The 18,193-nt window shown below is 45.5% G+C and overlaps 1 protein-coding gene across 5 annotated transcripts in view; it reads left to right on the top strand.

Moving 5' to 3' along the window:
- The window catches only part of NPAS2 (neuronal PAS domain protein 2), a 158,806-nt gene that overhangs the window by 37,967 nt on the left and 102,646 nt on the right, over positions 1-18,193 (top strand). For 3 of the 5 annotated variants that reach the window (XM_046661247.1, XM_046661243.1, XM_046661242.1), the window contains exon 1: positions 9,734-10,103. The exons of 1 other annotated variant lie outside the window; for it this stretch is intronic. In XM_046661247.1, the coding sequence (XP_046517203.1) occupies positions 10,036-10,103 (68 nt within the window). In that variant the 5' untranslated portion in view covers positions 9,734-10,035. Of the gene's footprint in view, positions 1-9,733; positions 10,104-18,193 lie in introns of those variants that run through there. One more of the 5 variants, XM_046661245.1, reaches the window with a different exon arrangement.

Raw genomic sequence — 18,193 nt, 5'->3', positions numbered from 1 at the left:
TTGGCCACACAGAAGCAGAAGAATACAGAGGGGAGCCCAACAAACAGGCTTTTCTAGATTCCTCTCTGTCCACCACCTAGTTCATGATACGCTAAGGTGAGAGCTCACTTCCTGAGACGGGTTTTTTTATCTAAATTCTTTTAGGCAGTTAAGGGGGAGGTAACAAGGAAAACTTTCTGAGTTTCTTAAAAATAATCAGCCCCAAATAATCCTCAAGTTAAAGAGACACATTTTTGGGTGGCAAATTTTGTTCCCTTTCAGTACACTCTGTGATGTTCGCACAGTGGTGAAATCCCCTAACGCATTTCTCAGAAGGTATCTCCGTTGTTAAGCGATGCGTGTCTGTATACACCACAAAATATTACAGAATTATTACAGTGCCACAAGGAAAGGCAAGAGGACATCTGGTAGTGGAGTATCATCTCTGTTCATTTACGCATCCAATCATTGAAAAGTATTTATCAAGTGCTGTTATGTGCCATACATCTTTAAACACAACAAAGATTCTTGCTGTCATTGTACTTACATTCTAGCTGCTAGCAAGTCATCATCCATTTCGAATTTTGGATGAAATAAATCTTTTCTCTAGATTCTCAATGGTCATTTTGGTTGTAGCTTCCATACTGTTTCTTGTTTGCTTTGGGGGAGATGAGAGCTGAGTCCAGGGAGCTGAGTGTGAGGGAGGAAAACAGTGCTTGTTCTCTTTGGTGACATAAGGCACATCATTCTAAAGGCAATCATTTACAGATCAATTAATTAATTTTGTAACCAGTATAATATCTGATCACCCAACAACTAGTTGAATTTGAAATGATTGCTCCAGAACCTCTGTTAGGAGCACTGAAAAATGGTGTGCTCTGACCTAAAAAAGCAGCTTCCTCGATGGTCAATATTTCTTTGTTGTGTGCTTGAAAAGAATGTTTATTCTCCCACTATTGGGTGCAATATTCCAAATATGTCCGTTAGATCTGTGCTGTTTAATTTCATCTATCCTAACTAATTGTTGTATTGCCCAATATATCATTTATGAAACATGTCAGAAAGTTTTGACTTCAGTAGAGGAGTTGTTAGTTTCTCCTAGTGGTTCAGTACATTTTTGCCTTATGTATTTTGAGGCTGTATTGTTAGGTGCGTACAAGTTTAGGATTATTTTCTCTTCCAAGTGAATTGAAACTTTGATCCATGTTTTGTGACCCTCTCTTATCTCTAGTTATGCTTATTTCCTTAATGTCTGTCTGTCTGATATTAATAGAGGTACATCAGATTTCTTTTGTTATTTTTTACCTAGTATTTGTTTTTCCTCCTTTTAATCTTATTTTCTGTCCTTACATCTCAGATACATTTCTTATAAACAACACTTGCTGGATTTTAAAAGATTCTGTCTGATAATCATTTTTTTTTAACTGGAGAGATGAATCCATGCACTTATTAGGATTACTGAAATATTTTATATTATACTTGGTATTTGTCCCACTTTTTCTGCTTCTTTTTTCCTCTTTTTCTGCCTTCTTTTGGATTTTTCTTTTTCTTTTCATTACATTTTCCCCTCTAATTTGAATTCATAATCTCTATGATTACCCTAGTATTTTAACATAAATACTTAACAGAGTTCTATATTAATAATATTTTTCTTCTTCCCCCAAAACACAAGGACCTTAGAATGATTTATTCCTTACATGCTATTATTATCCAGCATTTTTGTTCCATATTTTTTGCACCCTAAATGAGTCCTTATTATTATTGTTTTATAAAGCACACTATCTTTTTCCACCATTTCTTCTTGCCCTTCAGAACTCCCACCTGGGATAATTTCCCTTCATCTGAAGGATATCATTTAGAATTCAGTTTGGTGAGAGTTTGTTAGTAGGAGCTCCTCTTTTCCCTTCATCTGAAATGTCTCTATTTTATCTTAGTTCTTGAAAGATATTTTTGAAGTATACAGTTCTAGATAGTGGTTATGTTCTCTCAGCACATTGAAGTTATTATTTTCCTGTCATCTGGCTTCCGTTGTTGTGCCTGCAAAGTCTGGCACCTCCAGCTGCTGTTCCCTTTAGATGATCAATGTTTTCTCTGGCTGCATTTCAGATGATGTTTTTCTCTTTGGTAATCTGCAATTTTATGGTGATTACCTCTAGCAGTAGATATGTTTTTATTTAGTTCACTTGAGATCATCCGGCTTCCTGAGTCTAAGGAGTCACGTTTTTCCTAAATTTTGGAAATTTTTCTTTTGACTATTTCCTGTCCCCCATTCCCTCCAATATCTTTTTCTAGAACTCCAGTTTGACATGTATTAGATCTCTGTCTCTTAAACTCCCTTTTATAGTTTCTATCTTTTTGTCTCTCTGTTCCACAATCTGGACAATTTCTTCAGATCTGCCTTAGATTTTACTGATTCTTGTTCCACCTGTGTCTCAACTTAATTTTAACCAGTCTTTTGAGTTTTTAAATTTAAGTTACTAGATTCTTATTCTTTTTTCTTTGTCAAAATTTCAAAATTGTTTGGTCATGGTTTCTTGGTCTTTGCTTTCATTTTCAAGCCTTCTGTTCATATCTTGAAACATACTAAACATACTTATTTTTTAGTTTACATATGATCCTTCCAACATCTGAAATGACTGTGAATCTGATTTTGCTCTCTATTCTTTCTGCAGGATCTTGTTCATAGTGTCCTTTTTCCTTGCACATTTTTGAATATTGACTGGGCTCATATTCCTTGGCACTTGATCTGTGAAAAATTTTTGAAGCCTGGGTTAAAGTTACTTTCCTCTAAAGAGGATTTGTGTTTGTTCTGCTGTGTGCCTGAGTGCCGTCAACCTGAAACCACTTTAAATTCTCTCTCATGGATTCTCAAACCACACAGTTGGATTTCGGGCCTGAAACCTGTGTGAGACCACCCTGTGGTTATGACTCTTTGGGGGAGATTATTTTTCCCTTGGGGTTGAAAAAGACAGATTCCTTCCTGTCTCTTCCCTGTGAGCAGGTCTGCTTCTCTTTCCCATTTACACTGAGCATGCCCTCCTGTGAGGTCTGAGCTTTATGCAAGGGTCTCTCACTGGCCTTCTACCATGGACGTGCTTTATCTCCCCTTCTGCCTCCTCCCACACAGCATCGTATCAAAGCGTGAGGTCACCAGGGTCCATCTCCTGGGAGAACCTCGCTTCAGCCTTGTTTACTCCCAGGACCTCAAGCCACTCTGTTTGGCCTATATAGACCCCTCCTTTTCTTATCAGCCCAGCAGTCATTCAGATGTTTTCTATCCTTTTGTCCTTCATGTTTAGTTGACTTCAGCAGGAGGTTGTCCAAGATCCCGGAAGTCAAACCTGTGCAGTTAACAAATGTTCTGTATTGTGAAGGCCAAGAGGCCCCATCTTGCCTCTAGCAGACACCTCCTTCTCTGCTCACTTCTTCAACCCAAGGATGGCATGGAAAGGCCCCTTCTTCCATGTCCTCTGTTGTTGAACACACCCCCAATCAGTACTACAGCAGGAGGGCTATACGGACACCAACAGATGTGGTTGTGGCAAATGCTGTTGCTTCAGACCCCTCCAGGTGACGATTCCTGTGAGGAGTCAGCTCTTCCCTTTTTTGCCTCTGGATTGAGCTGTGTGGCCTTTAGTGGCACCTTGGACTTTGGAAGAGTCAGGTCCTGTATCATTCAGACCCAAGAGCAATGACACTTGGCTGCTTTGTCACTGCTGTTCTGGCAGCCTCCTCCCAGATGAGTCTGGTTGTCCTGCCACGCTGCCCCAGGCCTCCTGTTGCCTCCTTTCAACCATGCTCTAAGACAGGGGTCAGCAAACTACAGCCTGTGGACCACATCTAACCCACAGCCTATTTTTGTAAATAAAGTTTTATTGGGACACAGCCATGCCCATTCATAGCTGCTTTTGCACAATGACCTGCAAAAAGGAAAATATTTACTATCTGTCCCTTTAAAGAAAGAGTTCGCTGGCCCTGCTCTGAGGCCCTGCACTAGGCTCATCCCTCAGCTCTTTCCTAGAGCATCCTGCATCCATGCGTTCCCTCCTCATCGCCCACACTCATACCTCGCCAGCTCCAGCCTTGCTCCACTGACAGCTGCCTCTTTTCCTCAGCCTGGTCAGGATTTGCCCTTTGAAACATTAGAAATGCATTTCTGCATGTTCAAAGACAATTAGTAACTTGCCCTGGGAAACCCTCACTTAATTTAGACACTTAACAGTCTCCCTGCTCCATCAGGAGCCCTCCTCCACCCTGGAATAGGTCTTCAACTTCACACCGTTCGGGGGAAGGCAGATGTCTTGCCTCTGTCTGTTTCCACAACCACTGCAAGTGCACATTTCAAGCAGCTGACAGTCTTGGAAATAAAACAACAACAAACGTATAAAACAATATTTTAGTAAAGTTAAATAGCACTTAATGGCACCAGAGGAGCTCTTCTTTTAAAGCACTAGCTTGAGCAGTGAAGAATTAACTTATGCTGAAATCAGTCACCATCAAGTACATCTGTTTTGTGGAAGAGGCTCGTCAGTTTGCTTTCTCTGGCTGAAAGAACATGGACCACTGATGGTCTCATGGTCAGGAGTGTGGATTCTGCCCTTCACTGGTGATCTGGTGATCATGGGCAAGTCACTTAGTCTCTCTGTGCCTCGGTTTCCTCATCTGGATAAAGGGGTCAGAGGGTCACTAACACGATGAAATAAGATGAAATATTTTAAAGTACCTGGAACGGTGCCTGGAACCTCAGAGGCCATCTCATTTTAGCCATTATGATCCATTGTTATCTAACCTTTCTGGCCTTGTTTTCTCAGCTGTAAAATGACATCACAATAACAAACTTTTATATTGTTTGGGGAGGAACCTTAATGGATTTAAAGCACCAAAACAGGGCACACTGGAGGAGCCAAATAAATGGTGGATAGTTGTCATTTGCTGGGGTTTTGCTAATATTTGTTCCCTATCTTACTTTCCCTGCTGAGGCTATGTATAAATTCCTTTTTTAAAAGGAATAGTTTCTAGAAACATCTAATACCTAGTGGCCATCCTCAGTATGGTGGGCCTTCAATGACTGCTTTTGGCTCATTGGCTAAACACTGGGTGAGAAGCCCAGAGCTTCTCACAGAGCTTTGTGAGTGTTCTCTTGTCAACCAGCTCTACTTACCCAAGACTGAGTCACCACCTCCAGGAAGCCCTCCCTGATCCCTAACCCCACCACCTTGGTGCTTCTGTGGCATTGTGTGATGGCTATATCTGTCTCCTGAGGCAGGGATGGAGTTATTCATCTGCATATGTGTTGTGACTGGCAGACTGTGTTGCAGTAGGTACTGCGGACCTTCTGGTTCAGTGCACAAAAAAATTAACAAATAAACAGATGCCAATTAAAATCTCTTTGAGAATACACAATGAAGAATGAAGATATCTATCTTAAGAATTTTTTTTTTTGGCTGAGGAGGATTTGCCCTGAGCTAACATCTGTTCCCAATCTTCCTCTTTTTGTATGTGGGTTGCCACCACAGCATGGCCACTGACAACTGGTGTAGGTCCGAAGCCGGGCCGCTGAAGCAGAGCATGCCGAACTTAACCACCAGGCAACAGGGGCTGGCCCTATCTTAAGAATTTTGGGGGCTGGCCCTGTGGCCAAGCGGTTAAGTTCAGGCACTCCGCTGCAGGCGGCCCAGTGTTTCGTTGGTTCGAATCCTTGGTGCGAACATGGCACTGCTCATCAAACCACGCTGAGGCAGCGTCCCACATGCCACAACTAGAAGGACCCACAATGAAGAATAGACAACTATGCACTGGGGGGCTTTGGAGAGAAAAAGGAAAAAAAATAAAATCTTTAAAAAAAAATAGAATTTTGCCATGTGGTTCATTTTCTCAATACAATATTAAATCTCACAAGAGTACTGTATAAATATATCCCTGTTTTCTATCTGTCTCCAAATTGCAGAGTTAATGGAAATATGCACACAAAATAACACCCACAACATATACCAACTCAGCTACATTGTCCTTTAAGACTCTATGTTTTATCCTATTCTTCACATTTTGTTCAAACACCATTTCACTTTTTAATGCCCTCTCTAAAGCCATTTTAGAATTATGAGCTTATAAAATGTTTAATTTATAATAATTCCGTGGGGACTCCTCTGAGGAGGGGTTTTGGTCTACACAGTAAGCAGGGCTGCCGGACCGATGCAATGGATGGTGTAAGCAAGCTCAGAAATCCCAACCACCGTCGCTTACTTAAGTGTCGTGCCTGCTCTGCTCCTCCTCGTCAGAACTGTCGATGGCATTATAGGGCTCAAAAAGTACTTGAGGACGAAAATGGGTTCACCTTTCAGTGACCCTGAAAAATGGGAGGGGCTTCTGGAGGGCTTTTTCCAGAGGGCCGTTTTAAGTATGTAATCAACTCTTGATGGACCGACTAGAGACGAGTGGTGGATTCAGACCACACAATGGAGTGCAACAAAGATGAAGTGCACTGAATTTGCTGGGTACCGAGCACCCCGCATTGCCTTACACAAGCCAGAGACGTGGTCTCTGCTTCCAGAGAAACTGGGAATTCTTATACAGCAGTTACGATTTTAAAAGATAAAAGTACAATAAAGTGAGACATGGGTTTTCTGCAAGGGTTCTCGCAGCCCTGCAATGCGGTCAAGGCGGGGAGCACCCAACACTCTGGTGCTCTTCACACAGGCTCTCTCCCAACCTAGAATTTGGGGTACTCTGATGCCAGGTTCCAAGCCATGGCCCTGAGGAGGGTGGATGGGCCCTTGTTTCCACGTGGTGGGCCTTCTGCTGGACAATTTGTGTAGCCAGTTTGAACTTATTGAAAATGAGTGTGGAATCCTGGACATGTTGGCAGGCTGAAGAGAATTATTTTCATCATTTGTAGAATTAAACGCTTAAGCACCTGTGGTCCATCCATACACTGCAATATCATTCAGCCACAAAAAGGAAGGAAATTTGGACACGTGCTGCAACATGGATGAACCCTGACGACATTGTGCTAAATGAAATAAGGCAGCCATAAAAGGACAAACGCCACATGATTTCGTTTACACGAGGTACCGAGAGTCATCAAATTCGTAGAGACGGAAAGTAGAATGGAGGTTGCTAGGGGCTGGGAAAGGACGGGAAAATAGAGAGTGGTGGTTTAATGGACGGAGTTTCAGTTTGGGAAGATGAAAAATGTTTAGAGATGGAAGGTGGTGATGATTACACAGCATTGTGAACGTGCTTAATGCCACCGAACTGTACCCTTAAAAATGGCTCAGATGGTAAATTTTGTGTTACGTGTATTTCACCGCAACATTTTTTTTAAAGCGTAAGCACACACACGGCGCTAGGGCATCCTGTGGCTGTGCCTGTGAAGCCTCATTGCCTGGGCTCTCCAAGGGGTGCAGACGAGACAGCTCCTTTCCTAGGATTTATCAGGCTCAGACCCTGGGTGGATCCTGGAAGCGTGCAGCCTGTCGAGACCTGAGAGAGCAGCGGGTAGGGCTGTGTTCTGTTGGTTTTGTAGACCGGAGGTCGTTTACTTTGGCATTTTTAACAAAGATTTTAAAGCTTGTGGAATTTGCCATTCGTCCTGGTCTTACGGCCCAGATTAAGCATGTACTTTTTCACCCAAATGCAGAACAATAGCAGACGGCATAAAAGCTTTCCCAGGGCTGTTTTCCCCTTGAAGTAACAAAAAAGAAGATGGATGGGGAAAAAACACCCACATGGAATCAAATACCGCAGAAAGCAAATTTCAAACCACATGTTAGCACAGAAGGGAAATGGAGATAGGTTAAAACCGTGTGAAGTGCCAAGAGTTCTGAAGTGAGGGCTCTTGAGCTATTTTTAGCATTAAAAATGCTTTAAATCCTGTTATTCCATTACACTCCAGTGAATCAAATTATTTGCCTTTCTCCATGTTTACCACTACTAATTGTTGCATTTGATTAAATCAGAGCAGGCCTGCCAGAGAGGCGGCTGACACGAGCGGAGAGCCCTACTTTGGGGGTAAACTGGAGGTCGTTGCTTCTGTTTGTATCTTCCGCGTACCTGGTGCTCGCAGGGACACACTGGAGCCGTAAATTCACTTTTCAGCATTCCTCCACGGTGGACAGGACAATCGAAAATTTCGAACCAAACTACGTGGCAGGCACCATTTTGTGGAACCAGAATGCGTTGCACGGAGAAACGCAGCACAGCTCATCCGGGGCGGCTCCGCTGCTCTGAGACTCCATCGGTGGCTGCAGGGCCGCCCTCGCTTCTACCTGGCCCCCAGGAGAACGCGACAGCAGCTATCAGCCTCTTCCTCCCAGACCCGGCCTTGCCGAGGGGGCTGCGGCAGAGTCTCTGAGCGGCCCAGGAATCTGTATTTTAGTGGCTCTCCAAGTATGTGTGCTGCCCAGCCAGATTTGAGAACCACGGCCGTAGTCTGTTATTTTCCATCACAGTAACGAATAAAGGGCCTAACTGGGAAGGCGTGCGCGGCTGGGTGGCGGGCAGTTGCTCAAAGCCGCCTGCGGGTCCTGTTGGCCCGGGGGGCTCCAGTCTTTCAGGAAAGCTGCACGTTGCTGAAATCCATCTCTTTGGCCGTCTCATCTGTCTGGAAAACACAGCGAAACAGGTCACAGGGCCGCCCGTGCCCGCTCTGCCGGCCCGGAGCTAACCTGAGCCGCTGCCGGTGGAGGTGGCCGTCCGCCCTCAGGCGCCCAGGGATGCAGTGCTGTGAAGAGCTGGACCCGCAGCGGCCAGAAGAGGCAGGCGACCCCAGGGACCAGAGAAAGAACATCAGGGTGATGGAAAGCTGATAGAAGAACTCAAGAGGTGTGGTGTTCCGGGGCGCTTGACTTCGTACACAGTCCACTCATTGGGAGCCCCTCCCCGAACTCACTGTTCAGGTTCATCCTGGTGACCCTGAGCGGCGAGGAAGAGAGGATAGCTGTGCTCCCTGTACTCCGCTGAGGCACACGGGGAGGTGTGAGAGCCATATGGGAATCGCTCCGTCCAAAATAGATAAAATATCAAAGCTTTCTGGAGCAGCTCGTTTCTGGGAAGAATTTGTTTTCCCTCACAGCTGGCCCGTGAGGACTGGCCCAGCAGCATGTCTGAGGTTGGTCAGCCTCCCCTCCCTTAGGAGCCCTGCAGCCCCCAGGCTTCCAGGGAAACTCTCCTTTGAGAATATCTGTGGGTGTCATCACACCCACTTCCACAGCCCCACACATGCATTTTCTGATACTTTTGCACGCTGTGGTTATCGTTCCAACCTTGAGTGGTAAATTAAATATGACATGGATCTTGGTTCAGGCAGCTCTTCCTGACATGGCCTCTTAGGAAGCTCCATCATTTTGCCAAACTGCAGCTTTCAATTGATGAACCCTTTCGATTTTATTCCATGAACCACCTTGTAAGAATCGTACAATACCAGGACCAAGGAAAACGAAATTAGCAAACATGGCTGAAAGACAAAGCGGAATGTGTCAAAAACTCTTACAGCCTGGGGACTTAAGAATTTCTAAATTACTTGTGATATAGCCAAGTTCAGAATGCTCTGTGTTTGTGGGCCCTCTGGCCTCGTACCTTGATTGCAAAAAGTGGTGATGAGCCAGATTACCCAATGTCCGTGAAAGGTTCTTTGGCAGCAGCTGAGATGGGCTGCCTGCGGCAGAGCTCTGCCTCCAGGAACCGGGTCAGTGCATGTGGCCGTGCAAATATCACTGTCCACCTGGCTCCAGACACTAGGGAAGGCTGGGCAGGAGGAGGAAGAATCTGGAGGAGTGTCCCAGGAGCTCCTTAGGAGACAGTATTCTCTGATGTTTGTGCCTAAGCAAGAGCTCTACAGGCCAAGAGGAGGTGAGTCGCTCATAACAAAATGGGCATGCTTTGGAAACAGCCAAGAACCTGGAAAACCAGCGGTTCATCTTTCCGTTGTTGAGTAAAAGCATGAGAAAGATCCACAGCGGCAAGCTTGAGAAAAACAGCTACCTGTAACACTGAAGAAAGAAGAAAACAGAGAGATTTGGCTTAAAACGCCCCCCCCAGCTTTAGCCATCACCTGCAATGGTCCTGTGTGGTGCATTAGGCTCACTAAGAATATATACCTTCAGTTACCTGCCAGCAGAATCAAGGTAACCTCCTTGTTTTGTTTGCAAGAAAACTTTGCTCAATTTGTTGATGTTGCTGTTGCTGTTGAAGCTTCTCACTGACGCCCAGCTGTAAGGAGTGATGTTCACCTGTTTGAAATTTATCTGAGTTCAAATAATATAACCTGGGTTTTCAATGTTCACCACTGATTTTTTTTTAAGGTACTGTAAATTATTTAGGAGAAAATGCCTTCTAAGTCTTTTCATGAAAGTACAGTAGAAAATATCTCTGGGGAACATAATGGTAGATATGAATAATTTGCTTTATTGATAATATTTAAATGTTCAAGATTTTGTGAATCACATTTTTTTTTTGGCTGGGAAAGATTTACCCTGAGCTAACATCTGTTGCCAATCTTCCTCTCTTCCCCACCCCCTGACCCCACCAAAGCCGCAGTACATAGTTGTGTATAGTTGTAAGTCCTTTGGGTTCTTCTCCGTGAGCCACCACCACAGCATGGCAACTGACAGATGGGTGGTGTGCTTCAGTGGCTGGGAACTGAACCAGGGCCACCAAAGTGGAATGCAGCGTACTTTAACCACTAGGCCATCAGGGCTGGCTCAACACATTTTCTTTTTTCCTCTGTGAGATTTAGAGCTGACCATTTGAAGGCATTTGACTGCAAATCCAAGGCTATAATTATGTCGCTGGAATCAGCTTCCCCGTTCCCTCATTTTTCTCTCATGACACATGTGGCATCGAGCAGCCTCCCACTCTTCTCTCCCAGACTCGATGTGACCTGGCTACAGTGAGCGCTCGTCTCTGGAGAGGCAGGAGCCAAGCTCTCAGGACGATCAGATCGTGCTTTATATAGCACTGTATTCTTTGCAAAAGGCTTTTGCATCTTTTAGATTAAAAACAATTATAAACAAGGAGCAAAGTGTGTCCTACAGCAGCTCAGGGAGAAAGGCCACAGATTCTGTGCCTGAGTGAGCCAGCTCTAGGGGGTGGCTGTCGGCCGCCTGCACTCACAAGGTCTAGTCAGACCCCAGCAGGAACACGGTGCTCGCTTCCAAAGAGAACATTTCAGGAGGATCCTTGACAATCAGGAGGAGGGGGGCAACGGAGGATATTTGGCCTGAAAAAGAGAGGTCTCTGGGGGACAAGAGCACCCTTCTCTGATATTTGAGAGCTGACTTCATCCCTAGGATGGCTTTAATAAAAACGGAAAACATTAATGGAAATTAACAAGTGCTGGTGACGATGTGGAGCAACTGGCACGCTCGTGTACTGTTGGTGGGCATGTAAACTGGGGCAGCCGCTGTGGGAAGCAGTTTGGCGGTTCCTCAAACAGTTAGACACAGATTTACCGTATGACCCAGCAATGCCACTCCTGGGTGTATACCAGGAGAAATGAAAACATGTCCACACAGAAACGTATACACAATGTTCACAGCAGCAGCATTCACAACAGCCAAAAGGTGGAAGTAACCCAGGTGTCCATCAATGGATGAATGGATAAACAATGTGGTATAAACATAAGGGAATACTATAAGGCCTTAAAAAGGAAGGAAATTCTGAAACATGTGCCAACATGAATGGACCTTGAAAACATTTCATTTATGAGAGAAGCTCGTGACAAAAGGTCACATACTGTATAATTCTTTTTGTATGACCTAGCCAGAATAGGCAAATCCATGGCGACGGACGGGGCACTGAAGGAGGTGGGAATGGGAAGCAATTCCTGAATGGGTCCTGGCTGTTTCTCTGGAGCGGTTTTGCAACTAGAGAGAGGTGCTGGTTGCACAACATGTGAATGCAGTAAATGCCACTGAATTGTACACTTTAAATGGTTAATTATATGTTAAGTGAATTTCACCTCAATTTAAAAAATAATAATAACCTAATCTGAAGGCTGTCATTCTATGTGGCCCCCGGACAATAGCAAGAAGAAATGAGTAGAAGCTCCCAGAGAGGGTGGGGTGGGGGGCAGGCAGTGGTATTTTGGCTCCATAGGAAGAATTTTCTAATAAGTTCAACTAACAGGAAATAGAAGACGCTGCCAGAGAGGGCAGCCTGGCTCCTCTGGGTGGAGGAGACTTACCCAGCGCTCGCTGGGTTGTTGTGGATAGCGCCCAAGCTCCAGAGCAGTGATTCTCCACCCTGGGGGCACATGGGAACCACCTGGGGGGCATGAAAAATAACCCTTGGGCCCACCCCCAGAGGCGCTAATGCCCTTGATCTAGGGTGCAGCCTGGGCATCTGGACAAAGTCTCCCAGTGTCCATTTGCTTTAGGTGGAAGCAAATGACCTTTAGTCCCTCTCGCCACTCCTCCATCCCAACAGTTACTTCTGTTTACACGACAGTGGTGCCTGGCATGCCTAGCAATCCACACCACTCACAGTGTGAGCAGTGCCCCTGCAGCTTCGGCATCACCTGCACCTGGTGAGAAATGCAGACTGTCAGCCCCTCCCCAGACCCACTGGATCAGAATCTGGCCTCTAATAAGATCCCGAGGTGGTTCATGTGTACATTTGAGTTTGAGAAGCGCTGCTGTAGACCTTTATTTGCAGGACACTGAACTGCTTTTTCTCATTTTATCTTCTGAACAGTGATAGCAACCAGGGCAGGTGACACATTGTCACTGTTTGCTGGATGAGGAAGTTGAGCCCCGAGGGCTTCACTCATTCTGTGTGCTGGTGGCAGTGCCAGTCTCGTGGTGCCTAATCCCCAGCCCCCTCCACCAGGCCTTGAGCCTGTTTCATTCATCTCTGGTTTCCTACCCACCTCCCTCGTGCCGACCGCGATGCCCAGCCTATAGCCCTGCCCACAGCCCAGGCTGAGGAAGTACTTGCTGTGCTGAGGAGGAGACAAACAAAGGATGGAGGAAATGCAGGGGCCCCTTCTACTGTCTCAGTCCCTCAGGTGCCAGACACACCTGAGCTCCCCCAGAGCCAAGCATCCTGTTTCCTGATCTCATTCACGACTTTGCTGTGTATTCTGGATTGTGATGTGGGGGCCAAGCTGAGGGTACTGGTGAGGGTGAGAAGGAGGGTGGATACGCCTGGCGGCTCCCCTAGAGGTGGGAAACGGTGGATGCCCAAGGGATGGAGCCCTTAGCCGGGGCTGGGAGGGCCTGTTGTTCTGTTGTGCTGGAGTGGGGAGCGAAGGGGCAGGTCCAACAGGTCCCTCTCCAACTATTAATACTCCTGGTTCAGGAAGTATTGTTACTAGCACAACTAGCAAACATCAACAAAACATTGTCATGCTGCATGACCTTCATTCGTAACCTCCTTCTGCTTTGGATTCTCATTGGTAAAATGGGGAGCATTCCACTGCAGCCCTCTGGGGCCCGAGATGGAGGGGGAGAAGTCTCCCACAGCCTGAGTGATGGGTCAGCCGAGTGCCCCAACATCAAACCAGTGCCTTTTCCTGCAGGAACTCGCTGAAGAATCATGGCAGCCCTACAGGGCCGTGCTGCACGGGAAAGGGAAGTGTAACTGAAGAGGGAGGGCCTGCGAGAAGGCTGTGGGGGCCCCGTGGTCACCATACTTCTTGTCTGAACTCCTTGCAATTCAAGGACTTGGCCCTAAACATGTGAATTTACGCCAGGGCTTGTTTGTCAAGTTACCCTTTCAAAGTCTACAGGCTCTGTGAGTGTTGCAATGCTTCATAAAACCAGGAGTTTGCAGATTGATGGAACAGGCCACGTCCAGAGTCTCTGGTCCTGGCTTTCTTGTCACAGCGTTCCTGGCATCCAGCATAAAGAAGCAGAGGGGGAGATTAGGGGGTCTCATGTCTCCATACCCAGAAGGTGCTGGGCTCTCTAGGAGCCTCAGGACTTTTCCCAGCTGAAGCTGCAGGAGGAGAGGACTGTAGGGTGTATGGGCACCCAGCCCAGCCTGGGGGGTGGATGCTGTGTGGTGCCTCACTGCTGGTGCTCTTATCATTTGCTGCTCATTGTTTTTTAAGCTTTTTATTTTGAAATAATTCTAGACTCATACAAAGTTGCAGAGAGGTCCATGAGCCATGTCCCCCGCACCCATTTCCCCCACTGGTTCCATCTCACGTCACTATGATACAGTACTTGAACCAGGAAATGGCCTCGGTACAATCTGTGTGTATAGTTCCATCGTTTTACCACATGTGTGTCTTTGTGTGACACCACCTCCTGTTCCCTTGATTTCTTTAAAAATAGTTGTGGGATCCTCACAAAGTCTGTAAAGACCCATTTCCTGGTGCTTTCCTGGTGGGAGGAAGAAGCCATTGTGCAACTCAAGTGGAAGAGACACAGTTCACAGTGAGTTCTAGAGTCGTGTGACACAGCAACCCTCTGCCTTTCCTGGATGAAGTCATTCACACACACAGTACACACACACATGCGTACTTTCTCCGTGGAAGACTTGGAAGTGTTTGGCAGATGCTCCTGAGGCCTCTTCCCTCCTTGGCTGGGAAAGGGGAGGAGCTCGCTCCGTTTACCTGTAAAGCGTTCCTTTTTAGAGGAGAAATCGGCATGAAGTCAGGGGATCTCGGACATGGCAGTTGCTTTCATCTGTAAGAAAAGGAAACTGACCTGACCCACGGGAAGTTACTTGGAATCATGTGTGTCCTACACTTGCAAACATAGACTTGCATCTTAAAGGACCCAGAGTCTGCAATGGATTGGAATCTGACAACTAGAGGAGGAGTTGGCATCCAGAAACCACAGTGCAGGCAACCCATAAGTATTGCCATTTTACTTCTTTACTATTAAATTTCAGATAGAAGGGTACATTTTTTTTTTTTTTTGAGGAAGATTAGCCCTCAGCTAACATCTGTTGCCAATCCTCCTCTTTTTTGCTAAGGAAGGCTGGCCCTGAGCTAACATCTGTGCCCATCTTCCTCTACCTTATATGTGGGACGCATACCACAGCATGGCTTGCCAAGCGGTGCCATGTTGGCAGCCAGGATCCGAACGGGCGAACCCCAGGCCACCGAAGTGGAACGTGCACACTTAACCACTGCGCCACCAGGCTGGCCCCCTAAAAGGTAAATTTTTTTGAAAACTAACCCCAGTCTGAAAAACAAAGGCCTTGTTGGGATCCACCAGGGCCAAATGTTGTCATCAGTAACTGGGTTTATGCCAGGCCATCAGCAAACTTGGTCATAGGTGATGTAAGCAATGTCCGGGGTCAGAATGGGTTCATGGCCTCGTCATTCCCAACTGAGAACATCAGCACCTGACGGAGACTGGAAGTCAGGTCCTTGACCTACATTTGACTCATTTGCAAAGAGACATGTCAGAGCCACACACAGTAGCCACATAAACCTGAACTTCAGGTAGCCACGCGCTCCAGGATATTAAGGATTTACGTATGCACTGTTAAGAGGAGAGCAAACTAGCACGAATGGCCCAGATTTGTCACCATGGCACAGTCATGGATGGAGAATGCTTTGTTGTAACCAGAGTTTCTGCTCTTATGGGTTCTTATTACCTTTCCTTATTCAGCCTCATTGTCACCTGTATGGACACCTGGGCAGGTAATTCTTACCCAGAATAGTACATGGGCTGAACGACCATCTTCAGATGGTTATAAGACCTCATTTTTATATGACATTTCATAGTTTACAAGGTTACTTCTTATTTCACCAAAGGAAGAAACCACAGTCCAAAAAACGTAGGTGATTTCCGCAAGGTCACCAGCTGGTCAGTGACGGAACCAACACCATGTCCACATCTACTGATTACACCTTCCCACGGATTTGGGTCATGTCACACACACACAGCAGTCTTCCTGTTCCACCCCTGGAGAGTGGCTCGCAGCCCTGAAGCAGTGTATGAGTTTGTGGAAAGAAGAAGAGCAGCCCCTGCTTCTATGGGGAGCCCCACTCTGGACTCCTCTCTCCTCATGTGGCTCCTTAAACATCTCCCAAGGGCAGGGGCTGGTGCCGGAGACAACTTGACCCTGGTTCTGGATTCTGGTTTCCAACCCAGATCTATGGCCATGGCTCCATGGGGCATTTTTCAAGCTGCTTGCTTTTTTGTGTAAAACCACAATGTTTCTCAGTATTTTAAAGTTGCTCTAAGGTTGTTCTTCCTGAGTTCAGTTTCTTCCTCTTTGTCTGAATCCAAGTCATACTATCATCTTCTCCCTGTGGCCGTACAAGGGCATTTAGGAACTGATCAGAAAGTAACTAGTACGTTTGGAAGATAAAAAATTAATTGCATTTGTTTTTCCGCAACCAAGATAAGAGAAAGGAAAGCATGTGCTTTGTACAGCTCACCATGACCCCATTTCTGATGCGGATGCGTTCTTCCTGCCCCTAGGATTCTTGGCCTCATGGTGTTATAAATCCTAACGTGTTGCCATGTAATACATATGGGCGCACACACACACGCAAACACACAGCCATACATTGTTAAAACCTCGCTTGTGATCATAGCTAAGAATAGGCTATGTTGTTGCTAGTATAATTTTTCATGACTTCAAAATGTTTGCAAGCGTAGGGCCCGAGGCAGACCACTCCTCAGAGGGAGCTGGCCTGGCGTCATTCTTACATAGTTATGAACTTGGCTTCTCTTCTGGAGCAAGGCAGAATAAACAGCTTAAACCACATGAAGGAGGAAAGAATCTCGAATGAGTAATTTAGTGAGAATACAGGTAAAGAAGAGAGAAAATATTCCTAGGAGAAAAGTTAGGAAGAACTTAATACTTCTTACTGCCATCTTAATTTTTTTTAATTATATATATATGAGAACTTGCCTTTGCCTAATAAAAAATGGCCCTAAGATCCTTTACCTTTTTATTCTTAATGAAAGAAGGAGTGAATTGCGATGAAGATGTATTGCTTCTCAGAAAACAATGAGAAAATTTTTAAATGTTTTCTTTTTATTTAAACCAAACATCTCCTTTTGTTTTGTTTATTTGTTGGTTGGTTTCCTTTTCTTTCAAACAAGTTTGCAAAAATGAAATTTATTTCTGTTAACATTTATAACATCCAAAAATGTGAGTGTGGCCTTGGAATGATTCAGTTCTGTCCTAAAGAATCTGATGGTTTTTTCATAGAACTTAGCATACTCTGGGGATTGAGAACTGCGTGACTTTATTTAGGTAAAGATGAGAATATAACACCCCTAAATATACTGTATTATTTAATTAATCAAGTAAATGAAACATGCTTCGAGATGCTGCTGCTGCGTTAGGCAATGCGTTGAACAGTAGATTTGACTAACGTATAGTCAATTTATTTTAACAGCATTTCACTTTGACTTTGTTAAATTTGTCTAAAATTGTAAAATGATTTAAAATTTTTAAAAAATCCAAACTTTCTCCCATTTTACCCAGAATTTCAAAGTTTTAAAAAAATTGTAGTTAGCTGTGGCCTCGAGGAAACCAGTGTGTGATACTTTGCTAAGCCGGCTAATTGGTGGTGATGAGCTTTGCATAGCCGGAGGATGGCAGTGAGGGTGGGATGCTGCCCTCCTCCAGTGAGTGGGCCGGGAACCACTCACACTTTTGAAGGATGATTCAGTTCACAGAAATGTTGTTTATCACCAGCTCTTCAGGAAAATACTGTTATGCAAGCTGAAGTCCCAGTACAGGAACCCTTTGGATTGCTGAGACCTTTAAAAGGGCTTGCTTTGCAGGTTCCCCGAAGCTGGTAAATATCTTTGGAATTTAAAGCTACCTGACGTCCACGGTGAGGCTCTGTGTTTAAATGAGGACTAGCACCATCTGAGCGCTTCCTGGATTGCTGTACTGATAACCACCTGAGCTAACATGGTGCTTTCACCCTGTGGCTCACCTGTTAGGTGCTTTACAGGCATTGTGTCCTTAAGTCTCAGCTGCCTGTGAAGGTGAGAAATTGAGGCAGAGAGAGGTTTAGTAACTTGCCTGAGGCCACTCAGCTAGTTCCACAACAGAGTCACATTTTGAACACAGGGTCTTCCTGGACCTGTTGCCTCTCTGCCAGCGATCCTCATCTCTCTTCGTCAGTGGTGGGGCTCCCAGGGCACAGCATCTGTGCTACATAAACGTGTGAACAGAGGCCTGAGGGCCAGGGGGAGAGAGAAAGGAAGGAATGGCCGTTGTGAAGGCCAAGGGACGTCCTGGCCTCTGCCTTTTCATTCTTGAAAATGTCAAAGAGAAACTT

The sequence above is a fragment of the Equus quagga genome, chromosome 5 (assembly GCF_021613505.1).
Source record: "Equus quagga isolate Etosha38 chromosome 5, UCLA_HA_Equagga_1.0, whole genome shotgun sequence".
NCBI lineage: Eukaryota > Metazoa > Chordata > Mammalia > Perissodactyla > Equidae > Equus > Equus quagga.
Note: the sequence above shows the minus strand (reverse complement) of the source record. Positions and strands in the feature narration are given on the sequence as shown.